At 43.9% G+C, this 16,845-nt stretch overlaps 1 protein-coding gene across 2 annotated transcripts in view; it reads right to left on the bottom strand.

Moving 5' to 3' along the window:
* The window catches only part of RUNDC3B (RUN domain containing 3B), a 346,416-nt gene extending 330,142 nt beyond the window's left edge, over positions 1–16,274 (bottom strand). For both annotated transcript variants that reach the window (XM_089666259.1, XM_089666263.1), the window contains exon 1: positions 16,149–16,274. In XM_089666259.1, the coding sequence (XP_089522385.1) occupies positions 16,149–16,231 (83 nt within the window). In that variant the 5' untranslated portion in view covers positions 16,232–16,274. The remainder of the gene's footprint in view (positions 1–16,148) is intronic.
* Between the last annotated feature and the right edge of the window lie 571 nt (positions 16,275–16,845).

Here is a 16,845-nt window from a genome sequence, read left to right as displayed (position 1 = left end):
AAACAGAGGTAATTAAACTGGATGGAGTCTTTAGATCAGGAAAGCCCCAACAAGGTAACGGGAAGGAAAAATCAAGAGACGTGATTGTTCAGCTGCAAAATTATGGAGATAAGCAAGAGATTTGGAGAAGGATTAAAGGAAGAACTTCTATTAATTATGGAGATATAAATATCCAGATTTTTGCAGATCTATCGTACGAGACTTTGTGGAGGAGAAGAGCTTTGAGGCCCCTATTAGAGCAGATTAGAGCAAGAAATGCCCATTATAGATGGGGTAACCCAGAGTGTCTGATCGGATGGAAGAACGGTGTTACAGCATACATGAGATTTCCCGAGGACTTAAGAGACTTCTGTGACAGACTGGAATTGCAGAGAATGAGGATTAGTGGGTGGGAAACAGAGATTGAAATAGGCATTGGGGGAAAAGAAGTATGGCAGGAAGTAGGTAGGGGGGAGGTAGTGAGGAGTTAGTTGGGATAGAGTGAGTATTTTTTTTTTTTTTTTTTTCTCTCTTGTCCCCTAACTTTCTCCCCAAAGTGTACCATTAAGGTTAAAAAAATTTAAAGGAAGCGAGGGAATCGGTGGTGGTTGGAGGGTGGGTAAGTCGTACATGGGAGGAGTTCAACCCCAAGGTTTAAAAAAAAAATCAAAGGTGGTATCTTCACCACAAATGATTGATAGGCAGGTAGAAGGCCTAAAAAGGGGTGGGGCGGGGGGGGGGGTGGCCTGGGAGGGAGGGGGTAGGGGATGGGATTCGGGTGGGAGGGAGGGGAGGAGGTATTGGGTTAATACTCTGCAGGACAGAAGGGATAAAGAGGAAGAGGCAATCTGGAAGAGAGATGGAGTTAATTGGGAATGATGGAAGAAATACAGTTTATAACGTATAATGTGAACGGGCTGAGTTGTCCAGGGAAGAGATTTAGGTTGTTTAATGAGTTACATCATAGGGCGATGTCAGTGGTATTTTTACAGGAGACGCATTTTGAGATAGAGGCAAATGTGAAATTGAAATCCAAACACTACCCAATATGGTACTATGCAGATTCTCCAATTAAAAGAGCAAAAGGGGTTGCAATAGGTCTGGCAAAGAATGTGAGATTTGAGCTGGAGGATAGAAGAACCGACCCGGAGGGGAGGTTTTTATTCTTAAAAGGTAGACTTCAGGGGATTGAGTGCACTTTAGCCAATATATACTGCCCTAATAAAAACCCGGAGATGTATATGAAGGGCCTGTTGAAAAAATTAATGGAATTTAAAAAAGGGCGTTTGATAGTAGCTGGAGACCTAAATTTCTGTATGGACCCACAAAAGGATAATACCTCTTCTGTGCAAAGAGAGGGGAGTAGATCTCTGAGAGCTTTGAAAAAAGTGATGCATGAATATCAACTAGTGGACACCTGGAGAATAACGCATATGAAAGACAGAGACTATACTTTCTTCTCTAATGCACACGAGATATACTCGAGATTAGATTACATCTTAATAGACCACCAATTTATAGATCATCTGGTTAAAATTGACATAGAGACAAGGACGTTCTCGGATCATGCTCCGGTTGTAATGAAAATGGGATGGGGAAGAAGGTGGACTGGAGGATTAGGGTGGAGATTAAATGAGGCTCTTCTTCTGGATGAGGATGTAGTTCAGAAAATTGAGAAAGAGATTAAGGCATACTTTAAGGAGAACGAAACAGAGGAAGTATCGATAGCTACAGTCTGGGAAAGCCATAAGGTATCCATAAGAGGAATCCTGATTGCGACAGGAGCAAGGAAGAAAAAGGAAAGAAGAGAGAGGGTCAGTGGGCTATTAAAAGAAATATTGGACTTGGAGCAGATCCATAAGAAGAAAATAACAAAAGATACGAGACAGAAGTTACTGGATAAAAAAGATGAGCTAGAGAGGTTGATGGATGAGGAGAAGAGAAGAGTATACAACAGGGTTTTGAATGAGAGATATAGATGGGGAGACAGACCAGGAAGATATCTAATGAGAGCTTTGAATAAAAAGAAAAATAAGAACTATATAGAAAAGATAAAAAGTTCAAAGGGGCAGTTGGTCCATTCAAATAAAGAGATTATTAAAGTGTTTACGGAGTATTACAAAAAGTTATATAATATTAGCCCCCAAGGCCCCCTAAAAGAAGCTCAAGAGGGAATTAATGAAAAAAAGATGACATACTTAAAAAATGCGGGATTACCAAAACTAAGTGAAGCACAGCTGAACTCCTTAGACGCAGAAATTTCCCAGGAAGAAATTAAAATAGCATTAAAAAGCACAGGGGGAGGAAAAAGCCCAGGCCCGGATGGCTATACAGTTAAGTACTATAAGAAATTTAGTGAAGTACTGTTACCCAAGCTGGAGAAATATATGAATGCTCTGGGAGGTGAGATGGAAATGAGGAGAGAATCCCTACAGGCCCATGTGGTACTTATTCACAAGGAGGGAAAGGATCCATCTCAGTGCTCCAGCTATAGACCTATCTCATTATTGAATACTGACACTAAACTGTATGCAAAGGTGTTAGCAAACAGGTTGAGGGATCTGATGCCTGAATGGATCCATGGAGACCAGGTGGGCTTTGTACCGGGGAGAGAAGGTAGAGATAACGGCTTGAGAACCCTGATGCTTATTCAGAAAAGTAGAAAAGGGAAAGCCCCGGTGGTGCTCTTGTCAATTGATGCAGAGAAGGCATTTGATAGAGTGGACTGGGGTTTTATGATGGACAACTTAAAAGTGCTGGGGATAGGTGATAGAATGCGGGAATGGATAAGTAAATTATATAGAGAGCCTACTGCAATCATCACGGTAAATGGGGAGAGATCAGAACCCATTGGAATGTCTAATGGTACAAGACAAGGCTGCCCACTGTCCCCTCTGCTATATGTATTATCACTCGAACCCCTGTTGTCAATAATAAGAAATAGTGGATCGGTAAAGGGAATTCAGATAGAATCCATAGAACATAGAGTAGCGGCCTTTGCAGACGACTTACTGTTCTATGTGGGGAATCCCCGAATAACTCTCCCAAATATAATGAAGATTCTGAAGGAGTACGGTGAACTATCAAATTTAAAAATTAATCCATCGAAAACAGAGATCCTGAATATTAATATACCAAAGAGTGAAAAAGAAAAATTACAAAAAGAATTCCCCTTTATATGGAAAGAAAAAGAGATAAAATACTTAGGAATAAAACTCACTGCCTCATCTAAGCATTTGTATAGATTAAACTATATCTCTTTGATAAATGAGATCAGGGAAGACTTAAAAAGACTAGAAGGAGGAAACCCATCTTGGATAGGACGTATAAACCTAGTCAAAATGGTAATTATGCCTAAAATACTGTATAGATTTCAAATGGTACCAATTAAAATTCCAGAAGCCTTCTTTAAGATAATGAAAAAAATGTTAACAAGATACATATGGAAGAATAAAAAACCTAGAATAGCATATGAAACATTGAGTAGGACTAAAGAGAAAGGGGGATTGGGTCTACCAGATGTCAAGAGATACTATAAAGCAGTGGTTTTAGCAAGAATATATGACTGGACATTTAACCATAAGGGGAAAAGTTGGGTAACAATTGAAAATGATCTTAGTGGCATTAGACTGAGTCAGATGATATGGGTTCCACCACAGTTCAGGGGAATAAAAGAAAGCACAAGTACCTACACTTTAAATGTTTTTAGGGTATGGGACAATTTACACACAAAAATATGAAATGGGAATTTAACTCTATATTAATGCCTCTCACAAATACTGAGTACTTTCCCCCGGGAAAGAATAAGATATCAGGGAGATGGTTTAGAAAGGAGGACACCCAACTGAGAGATGTTTTGGTGGAGGGGGAATTGAGACCACTTAAAGATTTAATAGAGAAGAAGGGAGATATTTTTATTAGAATAGACGAGTGGAAATATCATCAATTGAAATGTTTTATTGGAAATCTACCGAAACCCCTGAGAATAAAACAGGAGTGGAATATGTTTGAAAGGTTGTTGGAGACACGAAGGGATGGAAAGCACGGTATTTCTAAAGTGTATAGAATACTCACAGAATTAGACACTAACACAAAGTTAATTTTTATCACAAAATGGGAAAGGGATATGGGAGTTGGGTTTGATGAAGATAGACAGAGAAAGATGTTTAGATTGATACACGATAATGTTAGTATGAGAGAGGTTGAGGTTAATTATAAGTGTGTCACACGATGGCACATTACACCAAGTGTAGAGCACAAGATGAATGGGGAAAATTTAAATATGTGTTGGAGAGGATGCGGAGAGATGGGCACGATGTTTCACATATGGTGGGAATGTCCGAAAATCCAGGTTTTTTGGAAGTTAATAGTCAAATTGATTAAAGAAATAACTGAAATTGACATAGGGTTAGACCCAACGATGTGCCTCCTACACAATGTGGAGACATCTGTAAATAAATATAAAGATTCAGGTATTTGGTACTTCTTGAATGCGGCGAAAGGGTTGATACCCAAGTTTTGGCGGAAAGCTGAGGTACCGAAGGAGGAAGACTGGATCAATAGAGTAAACCAGATAGGTAGAATGGAAAGATCATACCATATGCAGGAAGATAGGATGAGAGTTTATTTTAGGAGATGGGAAAAGTGGGAAAGAGCAGGATTGAAAGAGAAATATAGGAAAATATGAACTTGGATGTTAGCAAAGAAATTAACAAGCCTCAAGAGATTAGAATGGGTTAGAGTCTGCAGAGGGGGAGGAGGGGGGATGAGGGGTGGGAAGGGGGGGTAGTGGGATGGGAAAGAAAAGAGTTTTTAGTAAGGGAAAGGTAGAAATGTTATAAATGTTTATTTGTATGAGAATTATTTCCCTTTCTGGGTTTTTGTATTAACATGAAAAATTTAATAAATGACTAAATTAAAAAAAAAAAAAGGAGTGCTTTTGAGTACATTTACCATTCTGCCATTTCACCCAGCCCTGATGTAGGGGGATGGTGTGGTGTCTGAAGTGCACCTTTTGCCCTGCTTGTTGTAACCAGCTGAACAATAAAGACTTTGAACTCCAAAAAAAAAAAAAAAAAAAAAAAAAAAGAGAAAGATTAGGGAGAAGGAGAGTGTTATCCATGTTGTTCTAAATTCCTCATTATTAGGAATTTGTTAACCTACGAAGTGGTGCCAGCTGATCATGGCAATTGGAGAATGAACAGAGAGGAGTGTGATAATACCAATTTTGACTGAATCCTTCTCATTTGGATCCACTTTATCAGTGATTTTAGCCAACCATAAGAATGGGAGGCATGTCTATCTGGTGAGTGCACACCCGAAGGGGGAACGCCATCTTTATTGCATGTGGTGATCTTTTGGGAATTGGAAGATTCATTTGGTGGAAAAGATTTTTTATGGACTTTCAGTTTTTCACATTTTAATGATCACTAATTTATTTATATGCACATATATATTTTATTGAGCTACTGAATCACTTTGAATGTTGTTTTTGTTGATATTATTTATTTGTATAGAAGTGGCAGCATTTATTATAATTATTCTTGATTTAGATTTATCACGTATCTAGCGCAAAAAAAATTTTGGTTTTCATTGCAATTTGCACTTCATTAACGGTTTGTGCTAATATTGTGTAAAATTAAAAAATTGAACTACCACCATTTTATTCTACAGGGTGTGTGCTTTCTGAAAATATATGATTGTCAGGGCTCCGGGAATGACCAGAGGTGTGTGGACCATCACAGGGAAACACAGACTTCAGGTATAGCGTGTAAACAAGATAATTTATTAAGGACAACACAAACATAAACGCAGTGCAACAAACCAAACCCAAAACTAACACAAATACATACAACAAGGTGAAACAAACCCAAACCAAAACTGATTATATATATATATATATATATATATATATATATATATATATATATATATATGGAGCACAACGTAGTCAGGCGGGCCAGGTCGGTAGCTAACGGGCAAACAGGGTACCAGGAACGAGCGGAAGAGTGGTCAGGAATAGCCGAGGTCAGGACAGGCGGAGTTCGTTCAGTCAGGTTCAGAGTCAGGATCAGGCAGGAAGCAGACAGGATGCAGGTACAGGGGCTCATGGGAAACATACACCAAGGCACTGATCACAGGCCTGGTCCTGCTTAAATACACCTCCTGCAATCAGCCTCAGGTGATGGCCTGATTGCAGGAGTGAGAGTCTGGCTGCTGAGAGCACCCGCTGGCCAGCCTTGGTACTGCAGCCCACAAGGCAGGTGAGTCCCACCACCATTGGCGAGTCCATTCCTGACAATGATGTTTGGAGGCTTTAACTAATCTTCAGGCCTACAATGATTTTTTAATTTTTTCTTAATTTTTTAAACACTCTTTGTTTTAAGAATTTTACATGCATATAAGAATGCCGGAATAACGTCTACAAAGTTCAGCATAAGTCATTTGAAAGGCAATATGACAAAACAGACTAAACTGAAAACCTTCTGGTCTATAGAATGTATAATTGCTCATCAGGGTCAGAGACTAAGTAGCAAGTTAAAGCGTATGCATCCCATCTGTATTTTTACCAAATTAATAATACAGAAGACAAATTTTCAACATGGCATCAAACAGTGAAGACCAAGTCGTCAAAAGATAGAAATCTCCTATAGATTGGCAATCACCTATAGACGGTATAGTAAGGATGGCAATGTATAGGGCAGTCACAATGTCAACAATCAGAACACATAAGATCTGTGGACATATAGAAGTACCTGAAATAAAAAAAATAAATGGTGATTACTGTCCACTAAACATGATACACACACTATTAGGACCATGAGCCTGTGCAAAGTCACAAGACCCCTTCCTTTCATACATTTATTTTTAGGGGCCCCATGAAAAATGCAATATGATGAAAGTGCAATAAATAACTGCAACCCGACAACAAATCAGTTCGGATGATCACCACTGAAAATCTTGTCCTTACTGGTTCCCATACCCCGCGGCTCGGTCACAAGATTTATCATACTAGTGTAACTACTTCCTTCCCAAAGTTATACTTCCATTCACAAGACTCGAAATGTTCCAATCTTATGCCCTAAAGCTGTCTTCACATCTTGCCTACCAGGCATTTTCACCCCCTTTCTGCTCAGACCAGTTTTCAGCGCAGTTGAACTTTGACTGACAATTGCGCGGTCATGCAACACTGTATACATATGACATTTATATAATTTTTTTAAGACAAATAGAGCTTTCATTTGGTGGTATTTAATCACCACTGGGGTTTTTATTTTTTGTTAAACAAAAAAAAAGACCAAAAATGTTGAAAAAAAATTAAAAAAAATTTTCTTAGTTTGTTATATAGTTTTGTAAATAAGTGACTTTTCTCCTTCACTGATACGCTACACTGATATGCAGCACTGATGAGTACTAATAGGCGGCATAGATAGGCATCACTGACGGGCACTGACAGCCAGCATGGAGGAAGCACTGAAAGCCAGCACAGATGGGCACTATTGACGGCACTGATGGGGCTACACTGATCAGTGTAGATGTTCCCCTGAGAAATGCCACTTACTGGCTTTCCTCTGCTCATGCGCTGCCAGCGTGAAGAGAAGACTGCCAATAACCGGCATCTCCTATTTATACTGTGATTAGCTGTGATTGGACACAGCTGCTTACATGGTAAAAGGCAGCTCTGATTTGCCCTTTACTTGGACACATGATCAGCCGTTCACAGATTGTGCACTGTGTGCGCTCTAGGGGGTGCGGTTCTGGGAGACCGTTCATGGACACCCTCCCAGAACAAGCAGACTGCGCTGTAGCTGTCTTTTGGCTATAGTGTAGTCGGGAATTGGTTATTAGGCACTAAAATGATGCAAAAGGGACCCCAACCCATTTGTAGTTTAGAATTTGAATACTGCTGGTTCCTGCTCTCTCAGTGCTGCTTCCCTGAGTTTTTGGCCTTCACCGGAAACAGTTGCAGTCTGGAACCAGCTTGGAAAAGGGGGGGGGCAAGGGAGTGTCTTGCCATTCTAAACTATGGGGCTGTGTGTTTCTATTGATGCACACAGTGTAGGGAGTCACAACTCTAGTCCTTGCATGCAAGGGTGGCTCTAAAGGATGCCACATAAGGAAGGTGCCACTCTGAAAGAGGAAATCTGGGGCAGCAGTCAGGGCACCACCCTAAAAGATAAGTTCACCTTTCAAAACATGTTACACCCTGAATATGGGTGTACAATGGAACATGCTATGAAAGGACCAGCCCCACTCCTTCCGACTCCCCTGCGTTGACAGCTACTGAGGGATCATTTCCCCCCTATTAGCTGACATTTTTTTAAAAATGCAGCAGAGCGGGGCGCCGCCCACCCAGCCACATCACTCATTCACGGTCTACTGTGAATGAGAAAACTACAAGTCCCAACAGCCTTAGCTGCTGTTGGCATGTAGTTCTCAATGAACTACCATGGCGGTGTGAGGGTTATAGTAGTTCATTGATTCTTGCGGTCAGCGTACAGGATGGACAGGCATGCAGATATACTGACAGATCAGCAGGAGACCTGCATGGCACCAGCAATCTACTGATTGCTGGTGTAATGATTTCCAGGCTCCTGCAACCAAAAATAATAAAATGCACATTTTTTTATCTGCAAAAAAAGTGCATTTATTATTTTTTGTCAAAAGGTGAGCTTATCCTTTAAACTGGAACACAGGCAAGGATTACCGGTCCATGCACACTGAGTTATGAAAACGCTGCTCCTCGAGGAGATTAGTGTTTTGCCTGTAGAAGCAACTAATGTTATCCTATGTGTTCATGCACATTAGGTAGTCTAGAGGCGTTTTTTTAAGCTCAGCTTTAGAGGCGGAAAAAACACTTCTGATTTGCATTTTTGAGAGCATTTTTCTGGCAGAAAAAAAAAAAACATGCTAAAGGCTCCTAACCACTTCCAGTCCGGACACTTTTACCCCCTTCCTGACCACGGCAATTTTCAGCTTTCAGCGCTATCACACTTTGAATGACAATTGCGCGGTCATGCAACACTGTACCCAAATGAATTTTTTACCATTTTTTTGACACAGATAAAGCTTTATTTTGGTGGTATTTATTCACCGCTGGGATTTTTATTTTTTTTGCTATGTAAATGAAAATGTCCAAAAATTTTGAAAAAAAGTTTTTTTAATAAAATTTTGCAAATAAATAATATTTCATCATAAATCTTTGCCAAAATTTATTCCGTTATCTTTTTAGTAAAAGAAAAATCCAAATTAGTTTATAACCAAAAATTATAATTTTTAAACATTTTTTTTTTACATTTTTATTTTATTTTTTTATATTATTTTTTATTTATTTATTTATTTTTTACATACTGTCACTCTAGCAGTACAGTGTCACCATGGTGACACTTACTACTTGTGGGGGGTGATGATTTTTTTTTTACACTGATTGCTTTTACACCCATATAGGATGTAAAAGCATTCATTTCTCTTCCTCTCTGTCTGCATTCTTGCGAAGTACTGAGTGAGCTGTGATTGGTCACAGCTTGTCACATGGTACAAGGCTGTTGTGAATAGCCTTGTACCATGTGACCTCTGTGATCATTCACAGATTTCACATGTAGTAAGCAATGATGTCACAAGTGACATCTTGCTTACTACTTTGCATGTGATCACTGATTGGCCAATCAGTGATCACATGATCGGGACCTCGTACAGAGGTCCCGTCCGACGATCAGTGTTTCACTATGCCTGGAGGACACAGCGGGCACCGGATCGCGGTGCTGCGCACTCCCAGGGAGCGCGCACAAGCAGGGTGCGGGGAGGCCATTTATAAACGGCCACCCGACCCTGCAGTGCCACCGTGCGGCCGTTTATATGCAACGGCCGGTCGGGAAGTGGCTAAACACTAGTACATAAAATGCTCCACATTAAAGTTTTATTTCTGCCAAGAGCACTGGCGTTTTTGTTATGCTAGTGTGCATGGAGCCTGAGCCCTGGTTCACACTGATGCGGTGCGGCACATTGCATGCGATTCACACAGGAACCGCACCCCATTCCTGCACAAATCTCATGCAATTTCTGTGTGCATCAATTTGTATGGGTCAAATCACACCGCATCCGCACCAAAGAAGTGCAGGAACCTTTTTTGTCTGCACCAGAATCAGATCGCATCCATGGGATCCAATTCTGCACATAGCACCTCGTTTTGCAAACTGATTTCAGGGTGTCATTAACTTAAAATACACACCCACAGCGGTTCGTATGAACAGTGTGCGATTATGATGCGGTGTGGAAATCGCACAGACACCGATGTGAATTCTGCACCGCATCAGTGTGAACCAGGGTTATATAAAGAAGCTGCATACTCAGTGAGTGATTAAATCAGCTACTGAAAATGCTTTAAAAACACAGTTTATTATCACTTTAGGATGCTCTCACGCTGCCCTGCTACGGTTTGGCCACAGTGCAGGTGTACCACAGCTTTCCTATTGACTTCTATTGTGTCCCGCATTTCTGGTGCATTTTTCTGAAAGCGCACCAAAGATGCAGCATGCAGGACTTTTGTTACACTTCAGAAAATGCTTCAAATATGTGAGACACAATAGAAGTCTATGGGAAACCTGCATGACAACAGTGGGGACACTGCGCTGCAGTCAAACCGCAGCTGGACAGTGTGAAAGCACCCTTCTCCAAACAATTACACCCAGATCCGCAGTTACCAGCATAGTGCAGCATCCTGTCATTGATCTGCGTAGGCGGCTGTGTGCATGCACCTTTTTCTGCATGTTAGTACTGGGTGCAGACATACACTCGTTTTTCATGATGGATCCGTGTAAATGAGACCTAAAAGGCTGAGGGATGAAGGTGTTTATTGAGTCCAAATCAATGGTTAGTGCTGCAGCCGATTGCAGGTGAACAATCATACATGATCAGTGCCTCTGACCGAGACCGGACACAGATGGTTTGCCTCCACAGTCATGATCGGTGGCCAAATACACGCTGGAGGTTGGTAAGTACCCAATGTGTATGTGCCCATTGAGCAGCACTGAGTGGCAGAGCGTAGCGTCTGGAGGAAGGGGGCCACATATACAGTATGATCTTGCATAATGATTTAGAAAACCGCTGATATATATATATATATATATATATATATATATATATATATATATATATATATGGATAATTTGTAGCAGGCTGCCTTAATGTGATTGGTCATTTCCCCTGATTAACCTCTTCCTGTCCGCCCTTAGACTATAGACTGCAGATGGGAAGGTTTGCCGCTAATGTATCTGTACTTCAGGCCAGCATCAGCAGCTCCTGCGCGACCCACAGAGTGTGCTCCCAGGAGCCCAACGATCAGTATATCGCTCAGATACAGCGGATCACATTACCGCTGTGTCTGGCCAATCACATGGTGTTTTACCATGTGATTGCTGTGTCCAATCACAGCATTCACAAAGTAAACAATGCAAAGTGAAACTAAAGATCGCTTCTCACTGTGAGAGCAGAGAGAAGCGATGCTGCAGCTTGTGAGTGTACAGCAGCCACTCCAGGGTCCCAGATCACTGCCACAGTGTAGGCACAATAAACAATGCAGCGAGCTCTGTCACCTGTCCCAGTGCGCACAAAAACATCACCATACCAATGTGCTGATCACCGCAATACCAACACCCTGAAGCCCGCCATACCCCATACCAGCGCCCTGATCACCGCCATACCCCATACCAGCGCCCTGATCACCGCCATACCAGCGCCCTGATCACCGCCATACCCATACCAACATCCTGATCACCGCCATACTAGCACCTGGATCACCGACATACCCCATAGCAACATCCTGATCACCGCCATACCCCATACCAGCGCCCTGATCACCACCATACCCCACACCAACATCCTGATCACCGCCATACCCCACACCAGCACCTTGATCACCGCCATACCCCACACCAGTGCCCTGATCACCGCCATAGCCCATACCAGCGCCCTGATCACCGCCATACCCCATACCAGCGCCCTGATCACCGCCATACCCCATACCAACATCCTGAACACCGCCATACCCCATACCAGAGCCCTGATCTCCACCATACCCCATACCAGAGCCCTGATCTCCACCATACCCCATACCAGAGCCCTGATCTCCACCATACCCCATACCAGAACCCTGATCACCGCCATACCCCATAGCAGAGCCCTGATCACCGCCATACCCCATAGCAGAGCCCTGATCTCCGCTATACCCCATTCCAGCTACCTGATCACCGACATACCCCATACCAGCGCCCTGATCTCCGCCATACCCCATACCAGCGCCCTAAACTCCGCCATACCCCATACCAGCACCCTGATCTCCACCATACCCCATACCAGTGCCCTGATCTCCGCCATACCCCATACCAGTGCCCTGATCTCTGCCATACCCCATACCAGCGCCTGATCTCCGCCACACTCCATACCAGCGCCCTGGCCTGATCCTCGCCTTACCCCATACCAGCACCGTGATCACCGTCATACCCTAAACCAGCGCTCTGATCAACAGTGCCCTGATCACCACCATACCAGCACCCTGATCACCACCATACCCCAAACCCTGATCACTGCCATATGTCATATCAATGTCCGGCATTTTAGGGTCCTATAGTTTGTAGACTCTATAGCTTTCACACAGGCTAAATAATATGCAGTTATTTTTACCCCAAAAATGTAGCAGAATACATGTGGGCCTAAATGTATGAAGAAAATGTATTTGCTAAATTTCAAAACAAAAACTAAGCAAGAATTATATTTTTTAAATTTTCTGTCTTTTTTAATTAATATAGCAAAAAATAAAAAACCCAGTGATGATAAAATACCACCAAAAGAAAGCTCTACCTCAAAATAATTTCATATGGGTACAGTGTTGCATGACTGAGTAATTGTCACTCATAGTGTTATAGCGCTGAAAGCTGAAAATTGGCCTGGACTGGAAGGGGGTGAAAATATCCGGACCTCAAGTGGTTAAAAAGTTTTTCAGATCGGCTGAAGATTCTCCTGTGTATGACCAGCAGCACAGGAAACCTATCCAGAGTAATGGTCGCCCAATCATTCTAATCCTCAGACTTCCATCTATGATGTAACTGACGAGGACTAAGCACTAGTGAACTTTCTCAAACTTTTGGCACACGGATCAGCAACTCAAAAGGCACCTCGTTTATATTTAACCCAGATATTGAAGAAAATTCACAGCTATGATGAAATTACAAGAAGGCAAAATGCAGTGTAACAGTGCGGAACCCCAGAGCGACCAATCACCACTCCTATGCCAATATCCCGCATACTTCCAGCTGCCGAAACCAGGGAAGATCTAGACATAAGCCCTAACAGCTTGTAGACATTCTCACAGGAATACAACGCTTCCTACAGAACACACTGCAGACACTCTCATAGATTACACTGCAGAGCCAGCAATGTCGGCACACTGGAAACATCCAAACCTCTGCACGCCTTGTGATGTAGATTGACATGTCACCACTCAGTGAAAAAAAACCATCCAAGAGGTGCTGGGACTTTGATATGAGTTTATAGAAAGTAGTGAGAGCGGAAAAAACATTAGAAGAGCCCACTGGCTCAGGTTAGGCTGCTCACAATATACAAGGCTACCCTTCAGAGGTTTTCCAGTAGGTTACTATGTATGCACGTTTATTTCTGGTGCCACCACCGAGATCACCATATACCTTGTAATGTAGGTTAACGGATCATCCAGACCACCATATACCTTGCCATGTAGATTGAGGTGTCACCACCGAGACCACCATACACCTTGTAATGTAGGTTAACGGATCATCCAGACCACCATATACCTTGCCATGTAGATTGAGGTGTCACCACCGAGACCACCATACACCTTGTAATGTAGGTTAACGGATCATCCAGACCACCATATACCTTGCCATGTAGATTGAGGTGTCACCACCGAGATCACCATATACCTTGTAATGTAGGTTAACGCATCATCCAGACCACCATACACCTTGTAATGTAGGTTAACGGATCATCCAGACCACCATATACCTTGCCATGTAGATTGAGGTGTCACCACCGAGACCACCATACACCTTGTAATGTAGGTTAACGGATCATCCAGACCACCATATACCTTGCCATGTAGATTGAGGTGTCACCACCGAGATCACCATATACCTTGTAATGTAGGTTAACGCATCATCCAGACCACCATACACCTTGTAATGTAGGTTAACGTATCATCCAGACCACCATATACATTGCCATGTAGATTGAGGTGCCATCACCCAGACCACCATACACCTTGCCATGTAGATTGAGGTGCCATCACCCAGACCACCATACACCTTGTAATGTAGGTTAACGTATCATCCAGACCACCATATACCTTGCCATGTAGATTGAGGTGCCATCACCCAGACCACCATATACCTTGCCATGTAGATTGAGGTGCCATCACCCAGACGCCTTGTACCTTAAACTGACATATTGTGCAGACCACCATACACCTTATAATGTAGGCTGACTCATCCTCATCCACACCACCATATACCTTGCCATGTAGATTGAGGTGTCACCACCCAGACCACCATACACCTTGTAATGTAGGTTAACATATCACCCAGACCATCATATACCTTGCCATGTAGATTGAGGTGTCACCACAGGGATCACCATACACCTTGTACCTTAAACTGACATATCATGCAGACCACCATACACCTTGTGATGTAGATTGACTCATCCTCATCCATCATCTTCATGTAGACCAGGGGTCTCTAAACTATGGCCCTCCAGCTGCTGAAGTACTAAAAGTCCCATCATGCCTCTGCCTCTGGGAGTCTTGCCTGTTGCTGTCAAAGTCTTGCAAGGCTACATGGGACTTGCAGTTCCTCAACACCTGGAGGGCCATAGTTTGGAGACCCCTGTTGTACACTGAAGTGCCATCATCCAGACCACCACTGACATATCATGCAGATCACCACACACCTTGTGACATAGGTTGACTCATCCTCGTCCAGACCACCACACACCTTGTGATGTCGGTTGACTCATCCTCGTCCAGACCACCACACACCTCGTGATGTCGGTTGACTCATCCTCGTCCAGACCACCATACACCTTGCAACTTAGATAGGCTTTCCGTCACCCAGACCACCATACACCTTGCAATGTAGATTGACTCATCCTCATCCATCATCTTCACGTAGACTGAAGTGCCATCACCCAGACCACCACACACCTTGTGATATAGGTTGACTCATCCTCGTCCAGACCACCACACACCTTGTGATATAGGTTGACTCATCATCACCCAGACCACCACACACCTTGTGATATAGGTTGACTCATCCTCACCCAGACCACCACACACCTTGTGATATAGGTTGACTCATCCTCATCCAGACCACCACACACCTTGTGTTGTAGATCGACCTATCTCCATTCATCATCTTCATGTAGACTGAAGTGCCATCACCCAGCCAGACCCCCATACACCTTGTGACGTAGATTGACTCATGGTCACCCAGACCCCCGTACTGTGATACCCAGGCAGGGTGTCCCAATGGTCTCCATGCACAGGAAGAAGTAACGACCTCCTATCCCGAGTGGAGAAGACTTGGTGTGTAGAAAGAGTTGGCCGACACAGAGAGAATATTATGTAACATGTTGTAAATAAATGTACATGTAGCTCTAGTTCTGTAGATTGTCTTGCCGTCGCCCTGTATATCCTGGACACCCCATCCTCATGGTGACCCATGAACAGCAGGACCCCCCCCCCCATACATGGATTTCATAAGACTGATGAAGAAAGCCTCTGAGGACAGACGGTAACCCATAGCAACCAATCACCGGTCACCGTCCCTCCAGAACGCGGCAACTTTGCTGCCCCCCCATGAAATGGCGCTCAGCCCATGCGAAGTTGCCTACCCCCATCTCTTCATGGGACCCTGTCAGACAGCAGCACACCTGTGTAAGAAGGCTCTGATAGAAGCAGCCATTCCTCATCAGCATCCATCACAGCCTTAGCACACAGGTGCTGTGCTCCAGGACACATTCCTTGTCAGCAACCAAGACAAAGCCCAGGAAGTGTCAGGAGCCAATCAGGTAGCAGCGAGCATCGGCCAGCCTGATGTGCGGCGGTGAGAGGCGGGCTGTGATTGGTCGGTGTGGGCTCTCACCTGCACACAGTGATGAGGTTCTTCCTCTCCACCCCGGCATTCCTGGAGGAGTTCTTCTTCCTGGACAGGCTGAGCGCTGCCATCTCCGCCTTTGTCTCCGGATAGTGATGACTCCGGGCGGCCGATCTCCATCCACACCCTCCTCCCCTCCCCCCCACTATCCTCCTCCCCCTCCCCTCCTCCCGGCTGATCTCACTCCGGTCCCCGGCCCATCACCGGCTCTACACTGAGGGGGCGGGGCACCGATCACACCCGGGAGACACCGAGCCGCGGCTGGATGGAGGAGAGCGGACTGAGCTGAAGTCACAGCCTGCCGGCCTCCTCCTCCGCCACCGGAATCCGGCCTGTACTGGGGGCAGCAGGAGAGACACATGGAGGGTGTACAGGGAGAGGGACACATGGAGGGTGTACGGGGAGAGAGATACATGGAGAGTGTACGGGGAGAGAGATACATGGAGGGTGTACGGGGAGAGGGACACATGGAGGGTGTGCAGGGAGAGAGATACATGGAGGGTGTACAGGGAGAGGGACACATGGAGGGTGTACAGGGAGAGAGATACATGGAGGGTGTACAGGGAGAGACACATGGAGGGTGTACCGGGAGAGAGAGACACACACAAATGGAGGGTGTACATGGAGAGAGAGATACATGGAGGGTGTACAGGGAAAGAGATACATGGAGGGTGTACAGGGAGAG

Source organism: Staurois parvus, unplaced genomic scaffold, assembly GCF_062004578.1.
Source record: "Staurois parvus isolate SC_StPar_1 unplaced genomic scaffold, SC_StPar_1.0 ptg000051l, whole genome shotgun sequence".
In the NCBI taxonomy this organism is placed as follows: Eukaryota; Metazoa; Chordata; class Amphibia; order Anura; family Ranidae; genus Staurois; species Staurois parvus.
Note: the sequence above shows the minus strand (reverse complement) of the source record. Positions and strands in the feature narration are given on the sequence as shown.